The 12,796-nt window shown below is 48.1% G+C and overlaps 1 protein-coding gene and 1 long non-coding RNA gene across 2 annotated transcripts; one reads left to right on the plus strand and one right to left on the minus strand.

The window, feature by feature from the left end:
* Positions 1–5,825: 5,825 nt before the first annotated feature.
* HTR1A (5-hydroxytryptamine receptor 1A) lies at positions 5,826–9,101 on the minus strand. Its single transcript, XM_035309979.1, has one exon. It carries the CDS (start codon positions 8,754–8,756, stop codon positions 7,515–7,517), a length of 1,242 nt encoding a protein of 413 aa, XP_035165870.1. The 5' UTR covers positions 8,757–9,101; the 3' UTR covers positions 5,826–7,514.
* A 55-nt stretch (positions 9,102–9,156) lies between these two features.
* On the plus strand, positions 9,157–12,506 carry LOC118156157. The gene is made up of 2 exons (XR_004746169.1): positions 9,157–9,366; positions 12,298–12,506. It is a non-coding gene; the product is annotated as an uncharacterized LOC118156157 (long non-coding RNA).
* Positions 12,507–12,796: the final 290 nt, after the last annotated feature.

Below are 12,796 nucleotides of genomic sequence, written 5' to 3' on the forward strand. Positions count from 1 at the left end.
ACAGCAATATCCTACAGTCAGCTGAGAACTGAACAAGAAATTGTGCTCTCAAAGCAGGTCCCTGATGCCCTGATGCAGATGCCCATGCCTGAGGTGATATCCCTGGAAAGGCAGGGGATTGAGAACTTTCACGCTTGAGGGGTGGTAGAGTGGTGGGGCACATCTAGAAGCACTTCATCTCTGGCAGGTAGCACTGCTGTCTCAGAAATTCTTGTGTTCAGGCAGTAACCTGATGGGAGATGGAAGCAGTTTAGCCAAAACACCATTTTGGTATAAAATGCATGATTTTTATTTAATCAATTTTTTTGAATTGTAAAATTCTAAGACACCTGTAAATTATTTCAATTCTGAATACAGTTAATGCTTTCTATGTGGTTATTTCACAATGTCAATATTTGCATTGTATTATAGGACATAAGGAGCTATGTCACTAAACACAGCTGCTACTTTGTATTGCTTGAAACATTTTTCTCCACTGAGTGGTTCATAAAGGAGATAATAAATCAAAGAAAGACAATATGTTACCTGCCTTTAATTTTCACAGTTTAAGTATTCTTTTTAAATTATTACAGTGACTTTTTACAACAGATCTCATACCATTGTAATACTTTGAAAACTTATACCATTCTCTGAAATGTTACACATTTACTTAAATTTCACTGTTTTGCCTCCCTCTACTGAAAAAGCCACAGCTATGTGAGGGGTTTGATGTAAAGAGAGATTGTGTTACCCTCTATTGCCCTTGTTGAAGCCAATTAGTGCTCTACTAAAATTTGTGTAAATTAGATTTTTTTTAAAGTTGGAACTTCTTAAGGAACTGCAGAAGACAATAAGGTTTCAAAAACAGACACAGTAATTTCATTGTAGTAATTTTGAAAAACTAGAGAACTTTTACCCAGCAATTTTGAGTAATTGGATGTCTTGCCCACAGGAAAGGGGGAAATAAATTCTGAGGGCTAGTGAATATGGCATTTTCAGGCAACAAGCCTAAGGGTGCTCAAAATAGGTGCCTGTAATCGAAATACAGTGGGAAAATTGCCTCTTTGACCTGTATGGTGTTTTGATTAAACGCATGTGCACCGAACTCTGACAAAATAAGTTAGCATAACCACTGACTCAAGGCATAATAAACTAAATTCATGCCTTATGCAATTCTTCTGAAGAAAACAATAATCTTCAGCTAACAGAATTGATCCAGTGAGTTTCCTGCTCTGTTTGCTTGTTGTCTGGATGTTTTTCCCTCTGCACAAAAGACGGTTAAGACAGGGTCTTGGTGTGAAGAGATTTGAACCTGGGAGCTCCCAATGTTACAACCCAGTTTAACCACAGATTGCCATCTGAGCCACACCACAGGAACAAAGAACAATGTGATATTTAGGAACATAGCTTTATATCCTGAATAAAATTCCTATCAAAGAGGAACAATCACTGCACCTGTTTTAAATGGGTTTTGCTGATTTGTTAGAGCTAGTTTCCCCTCTTTCAGTGTAAGAAAAAGGCAGAGCCTTTAAACTTCATACTATCGTAGACATCAAAAGTAGTGAACTGAGCACAACCCACCACTGTGCTTCTGTCTTGTTAGCTCTCTTGACAGCATGCAAAATACTTTTAGGTACAACCAGCAGTTTGTGGGTCTTCTTGGTCAGAACCTCAGGTTTTCCAGAAAGCCCAGACAGACAAGTCTGTTTTGGACACAGGTATGTCCCCTTTTAGAGACAGAGTCTGGGAAACAGCACACAGGTGAGCATTCAAAGGGAGAAGAAAAAGCCACCTGCCTGGCTTGAGCAAAGCGGGCAGTAGTTATTAGGACTGGGTACAACAAAGGCAAAGAGTAAAGTTTGCTGAAGGCACTTTGCAACAGGTAGTTTGACTAGATCAGACCATCTTTGGGTCAGCAGTGGGCCTGACCTAACATTTACCATAACCTGCCCAGCATGAAGAGAGAAGTCATCTCCACTTCAGAACTTCCTGATACTGCCCTTCAGTGTCAGGCCTCTTCTCCAAAGCAGACTGGGTCAATCCACTGTCATGGATGCTCTTACTCACTGACTGGTCCTTTCAGGAGACTGCAAGTGCAAAAAAGCTACCTTGAGGGCAAACCTTAAATGTTGTCATTGGCATCCTGCCTTCACCCAGGGCCTTTGCCTGCATATCCTCATGTGAATTACCCATGTTGTCCACCACATACAAGAAACTAGAGAAGAAGGCTGGAAGATGATGGAGATCAAATGGTGACCAATTTGAAGGAAACACCTAGCCTACCCTTTCATCTGCTCTAAACTTACCTTTCCCACAACTTCTGCCTGAGATCAGCAGTGGGATGGGCAGACAGGCAGCTGGCCAAGCCTGAGTCCAGCCAGCACCTCTGAGTGTGATCCAGGTCCTGTATCTGATAGTGAAGGTGTCTGTCTTCAGATGCAAGCCTGCTTCCCTTCACCTGGCAGCACTCCTTCAAAGCCCATTTAGAAATTAACGTCTAGTGAGATCCCAACTTCAAAGACATATTTATGTGTCAAATTTAATAGCTTCCCAAATATTTCACAACCCACTTTGGTTCAAAATCCCTGTGCTTAGACTATAGCAGATCAAGCAGACAACCATTATATCTATTTCCTTCTGTCACTGGATATTTTAAAATCATAACCAGCCACTTAGGTATCAAATTGAAAAATGACATTTTCCTTCTGAGCCACTTGAGCAAAAGATTACAGTATAATCCAGCTCTTTTATGAAGCTAGAAGTTGTCTTTGGATTTCAGTTAAAAGATCACATAGAACACAACACTTTCCAGAGATTATATGTGTGAAATGGTACGGTCTGTACTGTATGGTATTCCTTTAAGTCCATTCTGTAAGGTACAAACTTCCTTAGGCCTACATTCACGGACCAAACCAGCCACAATGGGAGTACCAAGAAGGAGGAACAAGAAGCAAGTTAAAATAGGCTGCAGATAACACCTTTAGTTTACATCATCTTCATCTCCTCTGTCTGTGTGTTACAAATCAGCAGAGTGGGTGTAAATAGCTCTGAAATGTGAAAGTCAGCTTGGAAGGATTGACCCTGTCTAATAGCAAAATATGCCTCAAGTACTGTTTAGTACAAACAATAAAACAAGTTGTTATTAAAAATGGAGCAGATACTGACCTCTGCTTGTGCTTTCCAACATTTCTATTACAGGACCCTTGTGCGTACTTCATTTGTCTGCTTGTTTGTTTGTTTGCTTGAATGATTTTTATTTTTTTTTCTTTTTAAGACCTTTGCTCTTTTCAACAGATCTGTGAAGCTTGAGAGAACCATCTGGATGGTCATGTGTCTTTTTCTCATTTTCTTAGTCCTATCAAATTTTGTTCAGGTTTAGTAATTTTTAAAATATTTTATAATCCATCTGTTTCCCATCCCTCATCTACATTCTGCAGGACAATGCTGACAGCCTGCCAAACTAACTTGGCACAGACATCTGCAAGGCTGGGATTTGTGGCCACATGTAAGTGTTTGCAAGGGTTGTGTCTGAGGTCTTCTGCGTGTCTGAGCATTTTCCTTTATTATTAATTGAAAGATGCATGAAAACACCAATGAATCTCTGTGCCCAAGTTAAGAAGCCACTTCATTAAGCCAAATATTTTTGTCTAGGTTCTAGCTATGGAAAGGCTCCTGAAATAATTTTTGTTGTTGTTATTGTTGTTATTGTTGTTTCCAGTCCAACAGAGGGAACTTCATACCATGGAGTTGCCCTTTTTTGTGGCTGGATGTCATTCTGACTACTCTTGGAGAACAGGGCTCAGCTGTAGGCAGCAAGATGAGGCAAGGCTCACAATAACATAGAACCAGCAGGGTGAACTGGGCTGGGATCCAGCTGTTCAGAAGACGCAATAACTACACCAAGCATTGTTTTGAAAGTATGAGAGGTATGATCATTCTTAGATTTCACAGAGCCCCCACTAGGACAGCTCCCATGCTACATGATAATCATTCTGGATTTTCTCCAGATGTATCTAAGAGGTAATACTTACCCATACTGTTAAAAATCTTTCTCTGAGCAGCCATGAAACTGAAATTCTCTCCCAACGTCCTTTTCCATTTCTGTGGGCTGAATTGCTTGGTTATGTGTTTTAATACAAGATTCACAATGTTGCCCTGAGTTATGTTTGAAACTGCAGATTCCAAAGACTGTTTTTTTTGTTGTTGCTTTTGTTGTTGTTGTTGTTTTGTTTTGTTTTGCTTTGCTTTGTTTGTTTGTTTGTTTGTTTGTTTTTAACTGTGATGATACATTGGGGCATTCTTTTGAGTGATTTTATTGTTGTTTTTACCAGACTATAGCATGTTTCTGCCAGAATAGGAATGTCAGAAGACAGTGCGGAGTCCAACATATTTCACAGGGAAAAATTCTATTTAAAAAGAAAAATGAAACTGTTTCATATATATAAATAGGTGAATAGACTAATATACTAGATGGTCACTTTGTGGTTTGATCCGATGTAATGATTCCAATATATCCTCCCCTTTCTCCTACCCCTTCCTCTCCCCTGCCCTAACCACAAGTGCATTTGGCTGGGGTAAGTGTGCTCAGAGTTCTCTGCCAGTACCTCTTGTCAGACATGGATCCAGGCCCCAACTTTGTCTGGACAGGAGCCACAGAGCAGAGGAAATTCAAAGTTATGACACTTTCTTCACATTTTACAGCAGTAAAAGAAGCATTTTTAAAGGAAGAGAAGGGTAAAGCATTTGTATCTATGTCTGTCCTTTGGATTCACAATTGACTCAAGTTGTTAAAACTCAATTTTCTGTGGCTCTGTTTGAAACATAAGACCTTTTGCTTTCTATTTGGATTTTTAGATATTCATTGCTTGAACTTCCATAGACCTCTTAAAACTGAAAAGAATTTTTTTAAATCTGAGAGGAGGTTGGTCATTAATGGAGCAAATCCAATATCGCAACCAAACACACATATTGATTTAATATAGAATTGATGTCACCTTTTAAAAACTCTAAGTTCTCTATTTGCTTGCTTTGTTTTGTTTTAATCTTAGTGGAAATCAAATCAGAAAAATTTTCTGGCTGAAAACCACAGCCCAGAAACACAATAACCCCATCTTTGAGAGCAGGCCATTTCCCCCACACCGCAGAAGCGTAAAGGGGTTTGATTTAAAACTGTTCAGGTCCCCGCCAAGCTCAGGGGTGATATTTCTGCCACAGTTTGTGCTGAGGGGCAGCCGGCGGGGTTCTGCACGGGCCTGGGGAGGTCTGCGGGTGTCCGATCCGGCCTGAGCCTCCCTGCACGTGCCATCCCCCTTGGCAAAGCCGGCGGGGGAAAGCACGTCTCGCCACTCTGTGCAAGCCGAAGGGACCTGCACCCCCCAGCCGCGCAGTTCCTTCCCAGTGGATGGGACCCCCGCTGCCCGCGGGCCCGGTTTGTGGTCTTTGCCCCCCGCCCCCCTGTCTGTCGCCCTTGGGCGAGGGGTGGCGGGCAGCAGAGGAAGAGGGCTGTTCGGGAGGGGTGTGGGGAGTCTCTACAGGGGCGTTCGCGCTGAGATTTGCGGTAAAAGGTGTAGAACGGTGCAGAAACGCGCTCGCAGGAGCCGGCGGGGCTGTAGGGAGGAGGCAGCGGGAGGAGCAAGCGCCGCAGCTTGGAGGCTCCCCGTTATCCCCCGGCCACCCCGGGGGTCCTGCAGAGCCCCCGACCCCTCTCCTCGTCCCGAAATAGCCGAGCACTGGCACTCAGGCCGGGTCTGGGCTCCCCAAACCGCTGCAGGCTGTGCAGGCTGCTGGCGCTGTGGCACTGTGAGAACGCCCGGGACGCACGTGGTGAGGAAAAATCAAAGCGGAGGTAAGAGCAGAAACCACTTTAATTGCGAAAATGAGGTCGAATAAGGTTTTCAGAAAGTCAGCTATATCCCCGAGGCTGTTAAAAGCACTATTGCCGTTTAATGTAAGCGGTTAAAGTTAGAAACGACTGGACACTTACATTCACGCGACGCGCAGATTTAACATTCCCTTTTGCCTACAGTTAACATAGATTACACCAAACTAAACAGGAAAATATCTATGTGTATATATATTTGGTCAAGCATTCCGTTCAGGCGGCCCGTCGCAGGGGTCCCGGCAGGGTGTCAGAGCGGGCCGGGCTGTCTGTCCTGCCGTCCTGCCGTCCTGCCGCCACTCAGGGCCAGGCGGGGAAGGGGACGGGGAAGCAGCCCGGGGTGAAGCAGTTGGGATTACCGGGAGAGGGGGGAATCCCTGCGGGGGGAGGCTCGCTGAGCCGCCGCAGGGAGCAGACAAGTGGGGGCTCTCCTCTCCCTGTCCTTGGCACCTTAATGGCACTGCCCGCTTCTGGCCTGAGCTCTGGTTTTGGGGGGTGGTCGTGCTTACCCTGGCCAGCGCTAGCCCGGGGGAGGAGAGAGCCTGCCCCTTTCCAGGCTGCGCTGAGAGATGCCGCTTTCGCTACCTGCGGCTGCCGCCGGGATGCTGTCAGCCCCTCCCCTACTGCCACGGAGCACATGGCAGAGTTTTGGTTGACCGGTTTGGTTAGTTCTGCTGTGTTTGTGTTTGTTTTATTTTTTGTAGTTGTTGTTTTCTTTTCTTTTATCTTTTCCCGAGCAAAGTGTGCCGCAGCTGGCTGCCTCCGAAAAAACAGCAACGTCTCCGGAGAAACTTTCAAGCGGCTTCAAAAAAGATAAAAATAATATATATATATATATATATAAAGAAATGCTACTTGCCGGCTGCTCAAACTCCCTGTGCCGCCGCGTGCACGGTGAACTCAGAGACGGTCTCACAGCGCCAAGCTTTTCCAAGGCATTTTAAAAAAATGCACATCTCCATGTAATGAGGCGTGGGAACAGCCCGTTCCCTCCCCGCGGTGTAACCAAGGGAAGCCCGATGAACTGGAAGGTCCTAACAGAGCAGGAGAGCTGTTACACACACATAAGGCAGGGGGAATGATGCTGGAAGTACCTTGCAAGGTTACAAACCACGGTCTCAGTTCCCCCAAGTAAATAAATCCCCTTGGCGGTTTCAAGCCCAAAGCCCCTTCCTCCTCTGGGAGAGTCGCTTTCAGCCTCCGCACTCGCAGCACCAGAGCGAGGTCGGACTTGGAGCCCACCGCCGCCTCCACTTAAATGCAGTAAAAAAAGCCCAACACGGCGGTGTTCTGCATAGGGTGGTTTATTTTTACCGATGCTACTCGGGCAGACGCCGTGGTTTTACAGCGACCACAAGCAACGACCTGCAAAACCCTAGAGCCTACCCAGAATGACTGCGGGGAAGGAGGCTGCAGCGCAGCCCCGAGGGCCGCATCCTGACGCCTCGCTGCTATCGGCGGAGCCCCGCTCTGCCCTTTCCGGCACGGCCCTTTTCCGATCGGCAGAGGGGCGAGGGCGCCCTGCGAAGGAGGACCCGGCGCCCCCCGGCCTCCTGCCGGCGCTGGGGAGGGGCTGGGCGGGGGGCACATTGCAGCGGGGGGCAGGCAGGATGGAGCCAGGAGCAGGAGCCGCTGCCCCGTCCCGGAGCGGGGGGCTTCACTGCCTGCAGAATTTGCACTTGATAATTTTCTTAAAAGCACTTTGGAAGTCTTTGTTGAAATAGGCATAGATGATGGGATTGAGGAGGGAGTTGGAGTAGCCCAGCCAGTTGATGACTGCCCCCAGCCACTCGGGCATGTAGCACTTACTGTCACAAAAGGGCAGGACCAGCGCCACAATGAAGAACGGCAGCCAGCAGAGGATGAAGGTGCCCATAATGATCCCCAGGGTCTTGACAGTCTTCCTCTCCCGGGACAGAGCCATCCTCCGCTTGGCCTCCGTGTTCTTCTCGTTGCGCCTCTCAAAGGAGGGGGGCGGCGGGGAGCCGCACGCCTCGCTGGGCAGCGGCAGGTGAGTCTTGGAGGAGCTGTTACAGCGCTGGACCTCGATGATCTCCAGGGCTGCCCCGTCCTCGCCCTGCCGCACCGCGCCGTTGACACAGGCACCGGTCCTGGGCTCCACAGTCCGCCGCCAGCCCTTGCCGGGCTCCCCGTTGCTTTTCTTCTGCAGGGTGGCCGGGGAGAGGGTGAGGCAGGTGTCGGCGATTTTCTTCTTCTCCGCTTTCTTGACGGTCTTGCGGATCCTGAAGCGGGCTGCCTTGAAGATGCGACCGTAGAGCACCAGCATGAGGAGCAGCGGGATGTAGAAGGCGCCGAAAGTGGAGTAGATGGTGTACCCGTGGTCCTTGCTGATGGTGCAGGCGTCGGGGTCCGAGCGGTCCTCGGGCGTCCTCCAGCCCAGCATGGGCGGGATGGATATCAAGAAGCCAATGAGCCAGGTCAGGCTGATGAGCACGGCGGCCCGCCGGGGAGTCCTCTTGTTGACATAGTCGATGGGGTCCGTGATGGCCCAGTACCTGTCCAAGGCGATGGCGCACAGGTGCAGGATGGAAGAGGTGCAGCACAGCACGTCCAGCGAGATGAAGATGTCGCAGGTGACCTGCCCCAGTGTCCACTTGTTCAGCACCTGGTAGAGGGCCGCCATGGGCAGTACCAGCACGGACACCATGAGGTCGGTGACGGCCAGCGAGCCGATGAGATAGTTAGCCACGGTTTGCAGGGAGCGCTCCAGGGCGATGGCCGCGATCACGCAGGCGTTACCGCTCACGGCGCACAGGATGAGCGTGCCCAGGAGCAGCGAGGTGAGCAGCTGGTAGCCCAGGGTCACCTCGGCGAGGCCGGGGCCACCTGCCCCCTCGGGGGAGCGCTCTGGGGAGGTAGTGTTGTTGGTCACATCCATGCCGGGACGGGGGGGTGTCGCTTCAGGAGACGGGCATGGGAAGAGGCGCCGGTCACTTGTGCTCTCCCTTGGCAGGAGGCATCGCCGCCCCGTGAGCTTTGGCCACGCCGGGCCCCCCCCCGACACCCCTCCCTCCCCTATATAGCGCGGCAGGAGGCGGCCGAGGCTCGGAGGACGGCGGCTGGCGGAGCCGCCCCGCGCCCGCCCATCATCGTTGCCTCTGCCCAGCGCCCAGCCCCGGGCGGCGGGGGCGGCCCTCCCGCGGCCGCCGCTCGCCGCGCTGCTGCCCCTCGCTCCGCCGCTCTCCCGCGCCTCTCCTTGCTGCCCTGCCTCCCTTCTCCCCCCTCGCTTTTTCCCTCCCTCCTTCCCCTCCCCTTCCGTCCTCCCCCTCCATCCCGCCCGTCACGGGGAGGAGGGGGGGGGCTCGCTGGGTCTCCGTCGTACCGCCGGGGAGCCGGGCCGGAGGGGCTTTCACGACTCCCCGCCGTCCCCTCCCCAGCTGAGGGGACACCGCAGGGACACCCACCACGCCCCCGCAATTCTCCTCCCAGCAGCTCCGCCCCGGGCGGTGAGGACTCTGGTTATCCCCTCGGGACCGGCTCCGAAGCTGGTGCAGGCTGTGCGAGGCGGGGGAAGGCTTTCAGCGACCAGGTGCTGCCGGCTGGGGTTGGGGGATACAGCATACCCCAGCGCTGCCCGCCGGCTTTGGGGTGTCGGGGAGCCTGAGGGTGCTTATCGCCACCTGGAGGCAGGCGGCCGCGGCCCCAGGGCACGGAGCCCCGGGGGGCTCTACCAGGCTCTCCCGCTGGCGGGGCCGCCTGCACTTTCTGAGGGTCTGCATCTCTGACCCCCGACCACCGCGGGGCTCTGCTCTCGCCCCCGCTTGGCCGCTGTGGGCACGGTGCTGCCGGGGGTGCCTGGGGAGCAACATCAGCCCAGCCGCTGGTGCGGGGAGAGGGCCTATGGGCAGCGTGTATAGCTCTGCGTGGTGTCTCGGGAGGGGTTGCTTTACATCTCAGTACCGGGCAGGGCTCCTACTCAGTCGCTTACGAGCAAGGAAAGCCCCATTCGTGGTGATTCATGCCCTCGCCCCCGCGTCCTGGGGCGGTCGCCTGTCGTCGGGGTCTCTGCGCCAGTTGCGCGGCTCCCCCTTGCCCAACTGGACACACGACATTGACCAAACTCCCTCCCCGGGGCCACTGAGACGGGAAATTCAGTGCGACACATGTTGAAATCACTATTCTCCGAAGGAAAACATCATCCACATCAACAAATTACATTATACTTCCTCCCGAAAAGAAGGGGAAATGCTGAGTCTGAACGTGAAATGAGAAAAATATCTCCGGGAACAATCTTGAGGTTAAAAATAAAAAATAAAAAGTCAGATTGGCACATGTAAGCAAATACGTTAATATCGCGTATATATATATAAATAATAGTAAACTTGGGAAATATTTGTAATTTAAACAAAAAAAAGAAAGGAAAAGAAAGGAAAGGAAAAGAAAGGAAAAGAAAGGAAAAGAAAAGAAAAGAAAAGAAAAGAAAAGAAAAGAAAAGAAAAGAAAAGAAAAGAAAAGAAAAGAAAAGAAAAGAAAAGAAAAGAAAAGAAAAGGAAAGGAAAGGAAAGGAAAGGAAAGGAAAGGAAAGGAAAGGAAAGGAAAGGAAAGGAAAGGAAAGGAAAGGAAAGGAAAGGAAAGGAAAGAAAAGAAAAGAAAAAAGAGGAAGAGAAGAGAAGAAGAAGAAGTAGTGTGATTGACAGGTTTAACTTTACCTGTCTGTGAAAAGTAAAAGAAAGTCTTTGGACATAACTTATGCGGCAGGTTTTATAAGATTCTGCGCCTCAGTGTTTTTAACGATGCGAGAACATCTCTCACTCTAGTTTGTAATTGTGCCATGCAAGCTCAGAAAACGCAGAAAGCCAAATACGTAATTGCTTAACAGGAAGATGTTGCCAGATTCTAACTTAATCAAACTTGAGATGAGAATCACAGAGCCTGGGTTTCACACACTTAAGTTTCCTCATCTTCTCTCAGTCAGCACTTAAAAATAAGGCTGAGTTCATAACTTCACAACATTTGGTTGGATTTCGTCCATTTCCTCTTTACTAGAGGACCAGGCTGCATTTCTCCGCCTTCAGACTTTCAATCTTTATCACTTTAAATGATCAAGGCACAAATATAAACTGGTTAAGGCTGGATAAGCCGAGCAGAGCTGTACCCCTGCCTGTCCGTTGTGTTAGCTGATCTTAATAACATTTACATGCTCTGTGTCCTATTGAAAGATTTATGCTGTTGAGACACAGGCAAAACAAAACCCGTCTATTAATCGATATCTGAGTATGCTTCGCTTCTTCACTACCAAAACCCGTTCTCTTTTTAATGTCTCCTCAAATGCACGGCACGGTTGGCTTCTAAGCAGTTGGATAGCAAGCCACTACAAACCAAAGTTCGTGCTTCTTGCTGTTCAGAGACAGCTCGATGCAACGAAGAAAGTGCAAGTCTGTAAGGCAGGAAAATCACGAGGAGATTGTCCCAGCTTTCTTGCATGGTGGTGGGCAAGTCATTAGCCTAATTAGATTACCCTGAAATTAGTGTTTCAGAGCCACGGGGGATGCAGGCTTTAGAAATCCACAAAGGGCTCTCGAAGTTGTTTTTACAGAGGTGTTTTACACTGACACGGCCAAGAGAAGTCAATCTCAGCCGCTTTTTGCCCATAACTTCAATCGCGGAAGAATCGTTAGGTCCTTTTCCAACTGAAATATTTAAAATAAGCTTTACTCTTCGGTTTTATTTTTTTGTTGTTCAGAGACCGAAAGTCATTTCCCTCTGAATTAAATTGCGAGGCAATTTAGGCAACCATGGAGGGATTAGAGGGAGTAGGAGGTGGAAGAGGTAGACAAAGGGAAGATTCACTCTTTTGATGTGATAGCGCCTTTAACCCTACTAAGCATTTAAACAGTAAGATGCTGTTTAAACTTTCAAAAAACTAAATGAGGTGCTAATGTGTTTAGACAACCTAGGTCAAGCACCTAGGGAAATTCTTTGAGGAAAGTCATAACCTCATAAAATCCACACTGACTTGAGTGAAAATGAAACGGTATCACTGCACAACCTAAGTCCAATTGAAATATTAATGTTATTCGGTTATGACACAGTAGAAGTAAAATAAGAGGTGCCTCAGTAACTACAAAAAAAAAAGGGCATTAAGAACCGTGGTAGGAGGTGCTTTACTGAGCAATTTCATTTTACACACTTCAGGAAAAGGAAGAGGTACATACTCTTGATGCTCTCAGATTTTGACTGTATTATTTATTTGCCAAGGTGAAACTGAAATGCTACAATTTGATGATAGCATTTTGTTCACGTGGTTGCACACAGTGCTTTGGTTTGAAAAGTATTTTGGTTTTGTATCTCTACCATTCAGCAGGACAAGTTACAGTACTTCTGTTATACAAAAAAAAAAAAAAATGTATTTAAGTAATGGTTTCAAAATGAATGAGCTTCAACAGAGAGCTAAGAAAATTAATGTTTTCAGTTCACAGAAAGTGATCCAGTATATGCAGTTTTCTGTGGAAGAAGTTCCAAACAGGTGGAAGAAATATGTGCCAAGAGAAAACCTACCAATTCCAGATTTGAATTTTCTCATTAGGTATCTTGAAGATACAGCCAACCGGAATTAGTACTACTCTTCCTTGTTCAAAACCTTCTGAAGAACAGCTACAATTTTAAAATACAGAAAATCAAACGGGAATTTCATGGCTGGAGTGACTGTATAATTGAAACAGGTTCCCTCCACACAAGTTCATGCATTTCACTGTGAGAGATCCACATTATGAGATACCTGCTGCATATTTCTAATCTTTCATAAACCTCAAAGCATACCACAACACTTTAACAGTTTTAAGCTTTGTACCATAAAAGGCAAAAATCTGCAGGAACTGCACAGAAATGTTTAAGGCCATTGCTGCAGAGCTCTCAGACAAACTGGTCTGGAGCAAACTGAGTTTGAATTTGGCAGTCTATTTAATCCTGACTTTGTGG

The sequence above is a fragment of the Oxyura jamaicensis genome, chromosome Z (genome assembly GCF_011077185.1).
Source record: "Oxyura jamaicensis isolate SHBP4307 breed ruddy duck chromosome Z, BPBGC_Ojam_1.0, whole genome shotgun sequence".
Lineage (NCBI taxonomy): Eukaryota > Metazoa > Chordata > Aves > Anseriformes > Anatidae > Oxyura > Oxyura jamaicensis.